The 15,527-nt window shown below is 35.2% G+C and overlaps 1 protein-coding gene across 2 annotated transcripts in view; it reads left to right on the forward strand.

Annotated features, from left to right (window-relative positions):
- The window catches only part of FGL1 (fibrinogen like 1), a 32,008-nt gene continuing 16,481 nt past the window's right edge, over window positions 1-15,527 (forward strand). Inside the window, exons 1-7 of one of the 2 annotated variants that reach the window (XM_056489445.1) lie at window positions 1-148; window positions 4,899-4,972; window positions 10,039-10,219; window positions 12,525-12,684; window positions 13,400-13,497; window positions 14,257-14,345; window positions 14,848-15,035. In XM_056489445.1, the coding sequence (XP_056345420.1) occupies window positions 4,907-4,972; window positions 10,039-10,219; window positions 12,525-12,684; window positions 13,400-13,497; window positions 14,257-14,345; window positions 14,848-15,035 (782 nt within the window). In that variant the 5' untranslated portion in view covers window positions 1-148; window positions 4,899-4,906. The remainder of the gene's footprint in view (window positions 149-4,898; window positions 4,973-10,038; window positions 10,220-12,524; window positions 12,685-13,399; window positions 13,498-14,256; window positions 14,346-14,847; window positions 15,036-15,527) is intronic. The other variant, XM_056489446.1, reaches the window with a different exon arrangement.

Genomic DNA, 15,527 nt, shown 5'->3' on the forward strand with positions numbered 1-15,527 from the left:
ATTCCAGCCTGGTGACTCATAGCAGATGTAAGCCTCAACTCTGCAGAATTTAATAGCAAAAACAATCGCAGATTGGGAAGGGCTCTGGAATTATTTGCATCAGCTTACGAAGATTTAACAACTTTTGAGTTCTGTCCAGAAGTTAAAGGTAAATGTTTAAGGTACCTATAAGAAAAGAAGGAAGAAGTTTGGCTAATTTCTATAATTATGGTTTGAAAGCAATTTGTTTTTGAAGGCCATATAACTGGTGCAGTGTTGGTAATGATGTATGAATGTTTTACCAAGATCTAGCTATTTTCCTGCATTTCTAGGTAGTTAATAAACCCAGTATTTGGATCTGCAGTTTCTTAATTTATGTTAGTACATGGCTATATGAACAAGGCTACTTTTAGAACCTGAAAGTAAATCAAACCATGAATTGTTTTTCAGATGAGGAAAATAGCAATTTGTGTAATACCACCAAATTTAAACAAAGCAAAATCTGTGCATGAGGTTAATTATTGGAATTTTAAGAAATCTAACAAAAAGCTTTCCAATAATTTTCTATCTCTTGGCAGATTCTCTCTTACTATTATTGTATTTATTAGCAATGCAAGTCTTATTGACACTGTGCCAACAGAAACAGGCATCTGTATTCCATCTAGTTTGCTGTCTCTTAAATTCAAAAAATATAAGAATATTATAATGGTTCAAAAATTTCATAGCACAAAACTTCTTTAATGTCATCAAATCTATTTACTAATGAAAAAAACATCAAATTCAGGGGAAATTTGAAAATAGGATTGGTTGTCTCTGTATCCTTTAAAGAAAGCCTGGGTGCAGAGAAGAACAAAGATTTATTTCTAGAATTTTGATTCCATAGCTTTGGAGAAAAATTTCTGTGCAACTGTAAAATGCATATTCCAGGTGTAATCTTGGAATAGTAAATGAGTAACCTTTGGGATAAAATTTCAAGGTTTCACAAGAATTGCACTTAAATTTAATTTCTTTAAAACAGAAGGTGATTCTTTTTCCCAGCTAACCGTTAAGGGCTTGTGTTTCAAGTAGAAAATATAACACCAAGTTTTTCTCACTCTAGCATGATGTGTGATAATTAATCCACATGTCTGCTGTCTGTGATTAAGATTTTCCTGGAAAGGGATATCCCCTGTACAAATTAGTGGGTTTTTTTCTTTTTGTTAATTCAACCCAGGTGTTATAAAAAAAGCCTTGGAAGTCTCTCAAAACTTATTAACTCTTTGGGTTCCTCTGAGACAGATTAAAATTTGTAATTTTTTGCAGGATTTTTGAGTAAAGGATTTTTATTCAATTGTGTGTTGTCAGAAAATAGCTATATAACAAGGATAAATATTTAGAGAATGAAGAAATTAATTTAAGAAACTGAATTACACAGGAGTCTTCCTAGAGCAAGATGTTAAGCTTCTCTTGAACAGAAATTTAGGTTTCCATGTTACTGAAGACCATGGATGTGCACCTTCAGACAACTGTTATTAATAAAACCTCTACTGTAACTTTTTTTAGAAACATGAGTAACTAAGTAAAAACTTACCCACATTAATTCCATTTCTGAACCTGATGATTTAGGTAGTGTGTCAAAGTGCTTTGAACAAGGGGCTTGATCCTATTTACCACTTGTCACTGTAAAGTTGCCCACTTAGGGAATCTCATGTTACTGAAAATAAGAGAGTTAGACAAACTACAGGAGTTTATGACTGAGAAACTGGCTTAAAGGTGCAAGGACCAGTACTGCTGATTGTTCTCTGCCTCATTGGGGTCTACCTGCTGGGCAGTGACAGAAACAGAGAAATGCTTTTAAGTCACTTTTAAGCTTTTAAAAGTTTGAGTTTTCAGGTCTTTTCCTAGTCTTTTCTACCTTCTCCCTTTCTTTGGAGGATAGCAGCACAAAGATTTTTGTTTCCCCAACCCTACTAGAGTTCCTCTGTGGGTTTTTTTTGCCCTGTGTCCTCTCTGTTTCAGTCTTTCCTGTTTCAGACTGATAGATCTGCCAAATGGAGCTCTCAGATTTTCTCTCTTTATAAGCCTCTTGTCTTACATTCTTAGTGAGCTTATATTGTGAGTGCCTACAGGATCAATACTCCATCTTGAGTTTACTGTCCAGCTTGCTTTCTTAAAATTTAGAAATTTATGAGACTATTTTTATATTTTGGTGTATCTTTTGAGCATGTTTTAGTTCAGCACTAAAGCTGACACATTGTCTCCCAAGTGCAGCCCTTATGATGTTTCCCACAAGAGGAACATTCTATAGAAAGAGGCATCCTTAAATAGAAAGGTGACTTCATCTAAAGATGACAAGCTAAAACAACTGCATACACTCTACACTCCTCAGCCATTCATTCTTTTTGTGCAGCTTGCTCATAGCAGCTCATACATGCTGTAGGGGACTTACCTGCCTTTATTGTGCCTCATAGTGTTATATATTTTTTTTAACTAGCATAAGTTTCTCTGAACAGTATGCAAGATTTACTTGATAGTCTTTTTTTAAAAAAATAAGAATACTGTAGTTGTAAAGTTGCGCAATCCATTTAAGATTGGGTTTTTTAAAGATTTATTCTGGTGTTCAGGCATTCACAGTCAGTGAAATCATCATAGAACAGTACAAATACTAAGACTAATGTGAAGGAGGATACTGTGGTTTCATAATTAAAATAACAGGGATGAAGCAGAGTATATGAAATATGAATCTTCCAGTGAAGAAAATAGAGTCCCTTCTCTCTTAGAGAACATATTTAAAGTGTACAAGGAGTCAGGACAGCAGTTAGCAGAGACAGATCATTTGCAGGCTTTCCAGATGTACTGTTTGGTCATTCCTGTCACAGACAATGTCATCCCAACAGATGGCAACAGCTGCTTTCAAAACAGAACTGACTGTAATAACTATAATTACTAATGTTCTAAGGTGAAAGTGCATGTTTTATCATGGCAGAAACCTCTGACATCTAAATAACCAATTAATTGCCAGGCAATTCTTGCAGATTCCTCACACACACACACCACCACCACCCATTTTTTAAGCCTGTAGTTCATAGGATTTACCTCTTCAAACAAAATTGTTGATCCCAATTCTAGTAAAGTTTCTAATTCAAATGGTATAACATTTATTTGGTTAGCATGAAGAACAACTTACAGTTTTAAATTCAGAAAGCTTATGGCATAGAAATAACTTAGGCTAAGATTTTCAGTTCACATTTTCACTCAACAAATGGATTCCTTTGGAATCTTCAGAGATAGACATCACCTTAGTGTAGTGCTTTTCAGCTTAATGATAGAGGTATGTCCAAAATGCTTAAAAAAATTCTGAATGCAGTGACATGGGTTAGTGAGTACAGAGTACCCTTAACACTTTGTGTCAATCCTATGCAAGAGGTGGGATGAGTTATTTACAGATACACTTGAGCCTCAAAACTCTGTGCTTTCAGATATGATGCTTTTAAACCAGCAAACCTCAGAAGTGAAAAAAAACCAAACCAAAAGCAAATGTTACTTACTTAAATAATTGTAATTTTAAAAAGCATCATAAGTATTTTATAGGTAAGTGCTGAAATCTGAGATTTGTCTGGGATGTAATTTCCAATCTTTTATGACGTTTTCAGAAATTGGAGAAAATACAGTTGGACTTGTCCAATTCTGCACGAACTTAAAAACATACTTCTCATAAGCACCTTGCTTATCTTTGTACTGTAAAAATCACGGTCTGCCAAAATTCCACTCATGTTGTGGAAATTTTCGTAAAGTTGGAGTTTCAGTAAACACATGCTGGTGTATCATTAATCTCCATTATAAGTCTTACACTTTGTCTAACCACGAATGCTTTAACGTGTCACCCTCCCTGGAAGCATTCAGAAAATGTAAATGTGGTGCTTAGGGACCACATGCTTTAGTGGTGGACCTGTCAGTATTAAGTTAATGGTTCAACTCGATGGTCTTGGAGGTCTTTTCCTTAATAACTCTATGGTAGGAAAAGCAGTGTAGGCACATATTCTGGTTTAATTAGATATTAGAATATGCTAAATGAAAATATTCGTAGCTACAAAAGAAAAAAAAAAAGATTCCTCGGTTGATATCTTGCAGAAGTTTAAGTAATTAATTGAGAATAATTTATGTGTAATCTATGTAAATATTTTACTGATTGGAGGCCCTGGTTTCTCCTCTGTGAAAAGCAGACATCTGTCTTACAAAACAATTTTGAATTTCTATCTGCTAACATTTGCAAGGCAGTGAGATACAATGATGATTGGTTTGGCCTATAAAATAATTTACATATGAAAAAATGGGATTTAAAATAATATAGGTCATACAGTAAAAAGTATCCATAGCAATCAGTTCAAAGATGTCATCCTTGTCACCATTAGAATAATAGCTGATAACTATTTTGGATTTTTCCCCCAAATTACTCTAAGACAGTAAAATTATCTTGATCCTCTCCTGGTGCACAAAATTTGCACAAACCTTTAGATCAAGGACAACTAGCCCAATTCAGATTTTAGTTGCTGGTCTATGACAGAGAGCTTTCTCACAAATTTAAAGAACCAACAAGGAATATTTCCCTGTTTTTCACCTTGTTTAAAATGTTTCTTTTGCTCTTGTCTTGAAAACAAAATCTGTGTGTTTGAATCTTGAATAGCTATCCTAAAATACATGGAGACTCTAATGCCAAATGGCATAAAAGGATAAATTCTCATTTTATTGGCTTTTGGAGTTATATTTTATCAGACTATTTTAGACATTTATAATGAATCCTGCATATACATTTTTACAATTTGCAAGAAAATGATTGTAAGTTGAATAGGCTCTTTTGAATAAGATTTAAGATGCCAAGTGTAAATTTTAGTTTTTATGTTTAAGTTAACTAATGTTTCCTTTGTTTCTCTACTTCACAGCTTCCAAAATGAAGATTTTGATAATCATTGATTTTGTCCTTGCAGCTAGCTTGATGGATGTCATTGGCAGCTCTGTAAGTTCTAGTAATTAAATTTTTCTGTAGAGTTTCTTCTAAGTACTGCACAGCTTATCCTCCATAGTGTTCACAATCTCTACACATGGTGGCAGAACATTTGATGGAAAAGATTAGAATTCATTTTAAAATGAAAGAATGGGGAAATATCTTCAAATGGTGTTCAGCGGGGACAATTTTCCAATAAGGAAAGAGGAAACAAATGCATGAATTTATAATGGAAGATAAATCTCTAGGCAATGGCATCGAAGAAAGAAATCCAGTCAGTTTGTGACTGGATCTGATATGAAAGAGGAGACAACACATCTTTACTCAAACAGATACCATATGGTGCATGGAGACATGTACAGAAGGCACACAATGGTTATATTACCATTCAGGAGTGATGCTAACTCAGAGTAACACCTGTAGTTTTGAGCAGCATACCTACAGAAGGGCAAAGCACAAGAACTCCTAAAGCAGTGGCTGGAGCAGTTGTATTCTGATCACTGACACCTGGTATACAGAGTGTTTCCATCCTTTTCTACCTTGTACACATGCCATACAACTTTTTTCTCAAACAAGATTCATAACTTCATATTCTTACTTTTCATGTAACTACATTTTAGTTCACACTCAGAAATAATGATCAAAGCTCCTTCACTTCAAGCTCCCAAAACCATTCTGTTTCTCCAACAAAAGCCCCTAATACAATCACACTTACTCCACAGTTTAAAATACCTCTAGCCTCACCAATCCTGCACTGCATGTCATGGCTGTCCTTTCTAGTTTTATATTCAGGTCCTAAATAGCAGAGGCTAAAGGGATTGAATTCTTGATTCATGATTGCCTAGGTGGAATTGGTTGCCGAATTTTCAACTATTGTTTGTGGATTACATTACCTTATGGATAACTTTAATTCAGATAAATAGCTTTATAGAGGCAGAATGGGAACCACCTGACTCTGTAATCAATTCTACTCAGTGGAGAAAAACATTACTAATTTCTGCAGAGATCTACTGTGAATAGAGGCATCACTATTAAATGCATTTACTTATTTTTAAATTATTAGCATTAAATTATATTTTTCATTTTTAAAATTGTGGACTTCGGCTGACCTGAGTAAAAACTGGGAATGTTCAGAACTTCATCTCAATGTTTTCATCTTTTAATCTTATTAAAACATTAATCTCAATATAGAGATATTTTGGTGCTAATTTATGTTCTAAAAAGTATAGGAAATAGCACCATGGAAAAAAAGCTTGTATTTTTCTAGTTTTCATGAAGTATTCTGAGTCTAATTTGTAGCAATAATTGTAATGGAAGGTCACTGGCTGCTAAATAATGAAAGTGAATGCACATTAATTGCAGCAGCTGGTTAAATGTGGGACTGTTTGCCCAAAAGCAGAGCTGTCAGCAGTTGTTAGATAATTGCTTCTCAATGTGTAGTGCAAACAGTTGCTTCACTGAAACAGACAGAACAGGTTGTGTTCAGTCTGGTTTCAGTCAGTGAGCACCACTGTCCACTAGAGACAGCCACAGTAAAATCCATATTTTCTTGAGTATTTCCATATTATAATGGTTTAACTTTGGTCCACATCTAGCAAATGGAATAACAATATGTTATAGCTCTTGGCTTAGAACCCTAATTTACATTTTGCTTCTTTATTACTCCAGCTGTGCACTGATGTAACTCTGATAGTTTTTAAAAGACTATCCTGTGAAAAAAATTATAGCAGCACATTGAAATAACAGTCTGGTTAGCTGAAGATCTAAAAGCCACATCGATCCAATTGAAGTTACAATTACCTTGTGATTGTCCCATGGAAAAAATAGACATGGAATTCCAAATATGAGAACTGTGATTTTGCTGTTCAGCAGTGAAGTTTAATGGGATTTGTCTGGAGTTGACAGAGAGAGACATCAATGAGAAGGCTGAAGTCAGGGAGAGAGGAGAAAGTATCAGATACCAGTACTTTTCATATGTAGGTTACTTTCAAAACTTTATTTCTGCTCAAGCTTTTTTTTTTTTTCTTTTCCTTACGCTGTAATTATTCAGTATGGCTAGTCATGTCTTGATTGTCACTTCTAAATTACTGTAATTTCATAAGCATTAAGAGCTTAAAACCTTTTAAATAAGGAAATTGGTATGTATAGGTAGACATATCACTGTTCACCCCATCATGAGTGTATTGTCTGTAAAGCAGATGAGAATCAGCTCATAGTTAGTTTTTCATTTTTATGAGTTAATTCATAATTTTTAATAAAAATAACAAAAGATGGATTTAAAATGCAAGTTTAATATTTAGAGACACAGCCTGTTGCAGACTTGTGCTTAATTTGGTTCAAAGGAAAGGACACCTTTTATTGTGGTATATGTAGTGTCACATTGAATTTAGATACCAAGTTTTTCTAAGGTAAGATAATGTTTTTTCAGAAGTTCTATACTTGTACTATATAATTTAATCACCGTAGGAGAGTGACTTTCAGTAGTATGAAAGGGGAACTGATAGAGGTGTTTCTTTCACCTGAAAGAAACACATCTAGCTGCCTGTAGCTACCTCTCCTCGAATGCACTATTCCTTGCTGTTTCCAGAATGGAAGGTAGCTCTTTGTGGCTCAGATCTTGCCACGTGTCAGAGAGGCTGCCCACCTGAAATCTTGTCTATGAAATTTTAGGGATTGGCAGTGGGGGTCACCATTTCCAGGTCTCTCCTATTGCATTTTACCATGTCCTCCAAGGCTGTGAGGACTGAGTTAAGACTGATACAGGCTAACTTTCTCTGTAGAACTGGTAACTGTGATATGGTGGCTTCTTTATCACTCTTACCTTAGTGTGATTAGAATAAATATTTGATCTCACTGGGAACATGGGAATTTTTGGACAGCTCTTCTTTTGTAGTTAGCATTAGCTCATCAGAGTGAGCCTGGAAATATTTTTTCAATACTCTTTAAATGTATTCACTCTTTCTCAATCCACCTGTGCATCTCTTCCTCTCTCTGTCTAAAGCTCTGCAGTCCTCTGTAATTTTCTGTATTCACACAGGACTAGACAGACAATTTGCAGACACCTGTCAAAGAAGCCTCTTCTGAATCTCTCACTGAGTAAATTCCAAATGAATAAAAAAATCAGCTTTTGTGAAGGGTTTGTATGAAACTACAGATACAATTGAGGCAACCACCCTGGAAAGGCTGCACAACAAATAGTGCATCTTTTCTTTGTAATATGCAATATATCCCACATTAACCAGTGCATACAGTCAAATAACTTCCCTCTAAGCCACTGTAGTAACTTTGTATGTCCATGCATTTTAACTATTTTTTTCTCTTGTTTCCGGCTAGAAGGAAAGGATGATATGCTAGGCATCTCGTATAGCTATCAACAACTAAAAAACTAAAAGCGAAAGTTCTTAAATAAGATAAGACTTTCGAGATATTACTGGGTCATTCGGGATGCTCCCTCTAGAAAAGGTGTTTGGGAAATGCGCCTCTGGCCGTGCAGCGTCCCCTTGTGGCCAAGCGTCGCCACGGTGGCCCAGCGGGCCGAGCCCAAACACAGGTTTCCTTCTCCAAAGGTCGCTGGCAAACTGCCCAGTTATGCCTAGTTATATAGTTAGTATGTATATTTCCCCCCCGTTCTTTTATTTCACAGTGTATTGTTTAAGTATGAATTAAAGCAAGTTTCTGATATGCTGAGTAATACTTAAGGCAGAAGTCTGTCTTCAGGATTGTTCTGCAAGTCTTATGATTAAATTTTTCAGTGTAACTAAATATTGCAGAGAAATGGAACGATGTGTTGGAAGTGTTTATGGACAATGGGTGAAGCCTGAGCTTGATGCAAAGGAAAGTGTGCAGACACCACTGAGGTGCACCTCGTTATCCACAGCACTAGGCTGTTGCAGACATTTCTATAGTTTGGTGTGATAGGGCAATGTTCTGAGATATCAATTCTTTCATAGAGTGGCAAATATTGCAGGTTCATATGTAAATAATGTTCACTATAAGTAAGGTAGCACCAATTTAGAACTACTGCAGATTTGATCTTAAATGGCAGATTTCCATAAAGTCACCCTTTGATTTTGCCTTTGCAGTGCTAGTTGTGCTCTTTTACAAGCCACTAAACTCTGCTCATATAAAATCTTACTGTTACTGATGCAAAACATGCATCACGTTTCCAAAAGCTTTTCTCCCCTCACACTGAAATAAAATTTATTTAATATGTGTTTTAAACCATACAGACTGTTTTAATTTAAGTTCTCCAGATCCGGTTCTGTTCACTTTGGCTATTTTACCGTAGTCTTTAATTTAAAACCAATTATTTATTGCTCAGCATACATTCAGCATGTCAGAATTTGGAAGAGTTATTCCAAGGTCAAGTGAGTGCTAGGCAACACTGTATCAGAATTGCCACATTTCTCACCCACTCTGCATGGCAAAATTAAGTACACAAGCCAAAGCACAACATTGAGTTCAACTTTTGTATTAATTTCTATTTTTCATGTATACCCACAGCTTCTTAGGGACTATTTCAGCATGCCAAAAAGGAGCTTAAAATTTAACAATATTTATGTTGGCAATATTAGGATTCTTATTATAAGAAGTGTGTAATTTAAAAGCATTCAAAAAATGTACTATGAAGTTGAAAACATATCCATGTGGACTGCATTCCTTTAAAACTCTTTAGAACCTTCACAGTATCAGTATCAGTCTTCACTGGATAGAAAATCTCTGTGCATGGAAGATGATAGATGGGGCCTTGTTATGGTAGGGCTTGTATTATAGTGGTTTTCTTCAAAGTCCCTGCTGCATGTTTGCAGTTAGAGCTGGTAGTACTAAAGAGAAAGTCTCTTTGCAAAGGGTTCATAATATGTATATTTTATATATTACATGCAGTAACATATGAAATAATTTAAACAACGTGGCAACAGAGGTGGAAGTCAACAATAGTGTCTGTGAGAAATTGTGACTGAAATGTTTTATTCAAGTTTAATTTTTTTTTATGGTTTGGTTGGTTGGCTCTTTGTGTTACATGTTAAATATCACAAACAATTTGTTGATTTTACAATAAGATATGTTGTCCTCTCTAGGATTTACAGAAATGTTTTCAAGAGCAGCTACGACTTCAGGGCCAGGTGAGGCTTCTGGAACATCGTGTGAAACAGCAGAAGTTAAAAATCATACAGCTCTTAGAGAAGAAAGAGATTCAGTACAGTGACAGAGAAGATGAAAACAGTGTCATTGACTTGAGAGGAAAAAGACAGTATTCAGGTTAGAAATGGAGCTATTCTTTTCATTTCCATTCATTGTAATGACACCCAGAAGGTTTAGCACAATTGGGCCTATTGAGTTATTGTTTTAAAAACTTATTGTAGAATGTTTGTTTAAAACACAGTGCTCAGCTTTTACCAGGACCTGCTGTACAGGGAAAAATTGTCAATGTCAGATGGTAGAAATCAAATCAGAATTTAAGAATTTTACTGATTTATTAATAGTGCATAATTTAAAAAAACAAACAGTGAGCAATAAATGAAGCATAAATATCAGCAATACAACAGATAAAAGCCAATAATAGACATTTACAAAATGTTAATCAGGAGTTACAGATTTCTAAACACCATTCTTTGACTAATGTCAGAAGTTCTAGCAATCTAACAGGGTTAGTTCACATTCATACATTCAAAGGTTGCCTGGCTTACAAGCAACTGTCTTTGTTCCAGTCTTTGAAGTCCCTGAGAGATCCATATTTATACACATAAGCCTGGCATAATGACATCTGCATCTCACTTTAATAACATTTTCACTGAGTTGGATTCAGCTCATGACATCACAGCTTTTAAAATACTAGTTTAAAGTTGTTTTTCTAATTTCACCAGCATTCTGGTGGTGATCCACTCCTTCTACAGTATAGAAGCTGCAGTATATAATAAAACACTATGCAAACCCTTGATATAATAAAACACCATCAATAGTTGGATTGAAAATACAGTTTAGGAGTCTGAATTGTAGATGGTGTTTGTTTCTAGCTGTCCAGTGCCAGAAAGTCTTAACTACTATTATTTTAGTAGCCTTGTTTGAATATGGTTGTAGTGCTTATTCTGCTGGAAGAAATACCAATATATATATCACATTTGATCCCAAGGCATCAAATATAATAAAACACCATTAAAATGAAATTAAAAGCAGTTGTAAATCTGACTTTAAATTTTAGTTGTGTATTTATGCATTCAGCATCCTGGAACACTTTATTTTTATTATTAGGGCTGACTCAGTTGTTACTGGATAAGATTATTAAAGCCACATTTCTCTGCAAGGTATTTGTCCTTTCTTAGCATATGCCCCAATTAATTCTTTTACAATGTTATTCTAAAAAACAGATCTAACTTGTTCCTGTTTCTGATTATTTCCCCCCCCCCCGCTATTATTTTTTCACTTTCTTTACAGCTTGGAAAATGCCTTTCCCTGTTCATACTACATTATTTTCTCAATAGCATTTGAACGTCAACAGAGCTGGATAATTTTGAGTTAGTGAGGGGGAAATTCCACCTGCTAAAAATTAAGATAGGCTTGTTTTTGCTATCCTTCTAAGAAATTAATGGACAATAAAAGCTATTTTCTCTAAGCCAATCACACATTCTCTATGAAGACAACTTAGCTGTTATTTAAATTATGTTTTCTATTAGAGTTTATTAAAATTCTGGCAGAACTATTTGTTTTCAGTATAAAGTGTTTATTTTCTATATCTAATCTTCCCTGACACATTTCACTGGAAAGAAATGTAATAGTTCATGAAGTTCCAACCAAGCATGGAAGTTCAGCCAACTCAGAGAATTCTTTAAAGTTAATCAGCTCTACCTTAGCCAGGAAAAACAGAAAAAATTATGTATCTTTTCTGTATGGCTGTCTGATGGTAGATGACATATAAATAAAGAACTCATTTCATTTCTTAATTCCTAGAGGAAAAAATATAAGAGTATGCAATTACATTGCTGTAATATTTCCACAAACTCTGATTTTTGTGAATAGTACCAAGTCAGAGTATCATTTTACACATACACTGCACTTTTTGGGTGTAGTCTTGTGCACCTATTTGGTAGAAGGGACTGTATTGAGCCTTGCAATTGTTTCTGGTTTTTAACACTGTAGATTCCATACTTTGGTTTTTGGCACTTCTGCAAATTTTTTGGACATAGACTTCTATGTTTGTTTTTAAAGGCTGCTGCGTGTCTTACATGTAATGGTTGTAACAGAATTCTAAAGTGGATGATACCACTCTAAATTAAAAGTGACACCACTTAGAGAGTCAAGTAGAAACAAAAATTATAATATTTCATGGTGGGAAGATATTATTTCAAAGATATATCAAAATAATTACAGCCCAGCAAAGCTTTAAAGCAACGCAAATCCAAAAATTACCCAAAAGTCAAATAAATGGGTTTGCAGAGACATTTCATTTGTGTGGTTTATATGTGACTTCTACATAGCATGACTTGATTACTGTTATTGATTTGATTTCTGATATTGCCAGTAAGTACAGGACTAAAAATGTTATGTCCAATTAACGTTGTGTGAACAGATTGTGCAGAAATCTACAATGAAGGCCATAAGCAGAATGGATTTTATAAAATAAAACCAACCCAGAGTCCTAGAGAATTCCTTGCATTCTGTGACATGTCTGAAGGAGGTGGCTGGACTGTGTTTCAGAGACGTTCTGATGGCAGCCAGAATTTTGATAGGTAGGTACTGGACATGGTAATTAAAACTGGAAACAAAGTAAAGAAACATTTAACCAAATGGAGCTAAGTTAAATCTGAACTTTAGAAGTATGTGAGTGAGTTGTTATGCCAGATAAAAGACAGGAATGGTTGCTCTGTGGGACAGCCTCCAAATGAGATACCACTTCTGGTTCTGGCTGTCTTCAGTGAGACATCCATTCTAATCTTTTTCTGACAACTTGTGCATTTGATACGAGGACAATTCAATGTCAAATGCATCAACAGCTGTTGGATCAAGGACTCTTAATGATGATTAAAGGACTAGATTGTCTTCTGCAATTGTAAAAATCTAAAAGAAAAAGTAAGCAATCTGAGAGGTCTTTGAGTACAAATGTTCTTCAGAGACATGTCTAGTGGGAGGATGAGAAACAAAGTACCTAAGTTGAAATGAGAGATTCAGACTGGAAATAAGGAGAAAATTTTTCATCATGAAAAGAGTCAGCAGATTGCCCAAAGAGAATGTGCAGTCTCCATCCTAGGAAGTTTTCAGGATCTGAATGGACAAGCCCTGAACAACCTGGTCGGATCTCATGGCTGATTCTGGCTTGAGAATGGTACTGAGCTAGCTTGCCTCCTGAGGTTCCTTCCAGATTGAGTTATTCTATGATCTAAAACTGTATTATAAAACATCCAAACTTGCTTTTTTTGAGAAATTAATAATTGATACTCTTTTCAGAGTCTGGGCTGACTATGAAGAAGGCTTTGGAAATTTTGCTTCAAAAAATGGTGAATTTTGGCTTGGAAACAAAAATCTTCATTATTTGACTAGTCAAGGTAAGATTTGTATTGTAACAATAGTCTTATTGTTTCTGTTTCTTTACTCTTTCCAGGCCATTTTTTTGTGTTTCCCCTTTTTGTTACCATAAATCCTGAGTCCTGTTGTTAGGCAGCATGGACTTCTCTAAGTTTCAGCAAAAAACCACATTGAAATATATGTCTTCTAACAAAAAGTTCAAAACTATCTTTAGGCCAGTGGCCTACTGAGAGCCCCTGTGAAATAGGGAACAGGACACAGAAGTCTACCTTAAAAGAATTGTCTCTATCCATTTTCCATCAGCATCACTAACAGTCCACAGACAGGTATATGCTGTACCAAGACACTTAGTATGGGCTTTTTAGCAGTGTGGGCTATTACATGGAAGTAATTCTAGTCCACTCCTGTTGACTGGGCCAGTAGTAGAAAGTTATTTGCATCTTTCTAATAGTCACTCAACATAAGCTAACCTCTGCTTTGTTGTAGAATGCTGCAGGTATAAAACTTATCCACTGGCTTAGCCAGCTAAATCATATGGAAATCAGTGCCACCAGGATGTAATCCTAGTATAATTATTTTATTTTTAGTATAAAAATCTAGTTTATATAGGTGGACATTTATTGATCAGTTTTTACTATGCTTTCATTTCATAAAATATGCTGAGGTGATAGAGATTAATGATAAAAACATTTTGTTTTAATCTCCTACTGTAATGCCCAGTTCTGAAAAGTAGTGAGATAGGCTAATTTAACTAAAATATTTTTTATTGTTTTTTAAAGGAAATTATACTTTAAGAATTGATCTAACCGATTTTGAAGGAGAACGGCGTTTTGCACAGTATGCAAGATTCAGAGTTGCAGGAGAAGAGGTAATAAAATATTAAATGACTAAAAGTTTTAATGAAAATGTGGACTCTGTAGAAAAACAATAAACATACAGATTCCCTATGCTTATAATTTTCAAATATCTAATAAAAGTGGTTCACTCTGATACATTAATGTCACACTTTCTGTAAGAGATATGAATCATTTGGCTTAGCAGACATGGATAAAAGCAGTTTTTCTATTTTTGTTAATATTACTAACAATAATGGTGCAATATGTTCTGATTTGCTAATGTACACTGCAAATTAGCCCTAATGTTGTTTATAGTAGATCATTTATACATAAGGTTAATGACAAATTTTATTCCATATTTACAGCCTTTCATTATTAAGTACATCGTACTTAAGTGGCATGACATTTCTTAGCATAAAAATAGCAGCAAATGGAACACTAGGTTCTTTGTGGTTTCACTCTCTGACATGTTAAGGGCTAAAGACATACTGGAATTTTATTTATTTTTTTTTATTTCTTCACATCGTTTATTAGCATTCTTATGAGATGAGTTGTGGTGAATACTCTGGCACAGCTGGTGATTCCCTTGCTGGTGGATTTCATCCTGAAGTAAAATGGTGGGCTGATCACCGAGGAATGAAATTCAGTACTAGAGACAGGGATAATGACAACTATGAAGGGAACTGTGCTGAAGAGGAAAAGGCTGGCTGGTGGTTTAACAGGTATTTTGATTTTATATGGGTATGGTCAACTATTCTGCTCCACATGTATTCATAAAATAATAACATATGGTAGAAGATAGATTGGGATTGTTCATTATTTGCAATGTGCCCTTGTCCCCTGGCAGAGATCTCAGTGCTGGTAAGACTGAGGCTCACCTTTGAAGTGACAGCACCTACTGTGCAGCTCAGGCTGGTCTGTGATAATGGCATTTGCCACAGGTCATCTTTGTTATCAGGCAGTGAGGAGGAGATAATTCTGCCCCTCTGAGGTAACTAGTTTTTACACAAGTAGGTCATGTAGAGTTTGCAGATATATCCCTGCTGTACTTCACTCTTGTGTTGCACTAGACCAGATGTGGCAGCACTGCAAATATCTGACAAGCTAAACTAGTGCCAGGTTATCAAGACTCATTTTTTTCACCTCACTTCACTGTATCTCACTCTTGTTATTCTTTCCAAATGGAGATGGTAATGTGTCCACTCAGTCTCTGT

The sequence above is a fragment of the Oenanthe melanoleuca genome, chromosome 4 (genome assembly GCF_029582105.1).
Source record: "Oenanthe melanoleuca isolate GR-GAL-2019-014 chromosome 4, OMel1.0, whole genome shotgun sequence".
NCBI classification, from domain to species: domain Eukaryota; kingdom Metazoa; phylum Chordata; class Aves; order Passeriformes; family Muscicapidae; genus Oenanthe; species Oenanthe melanoleuca.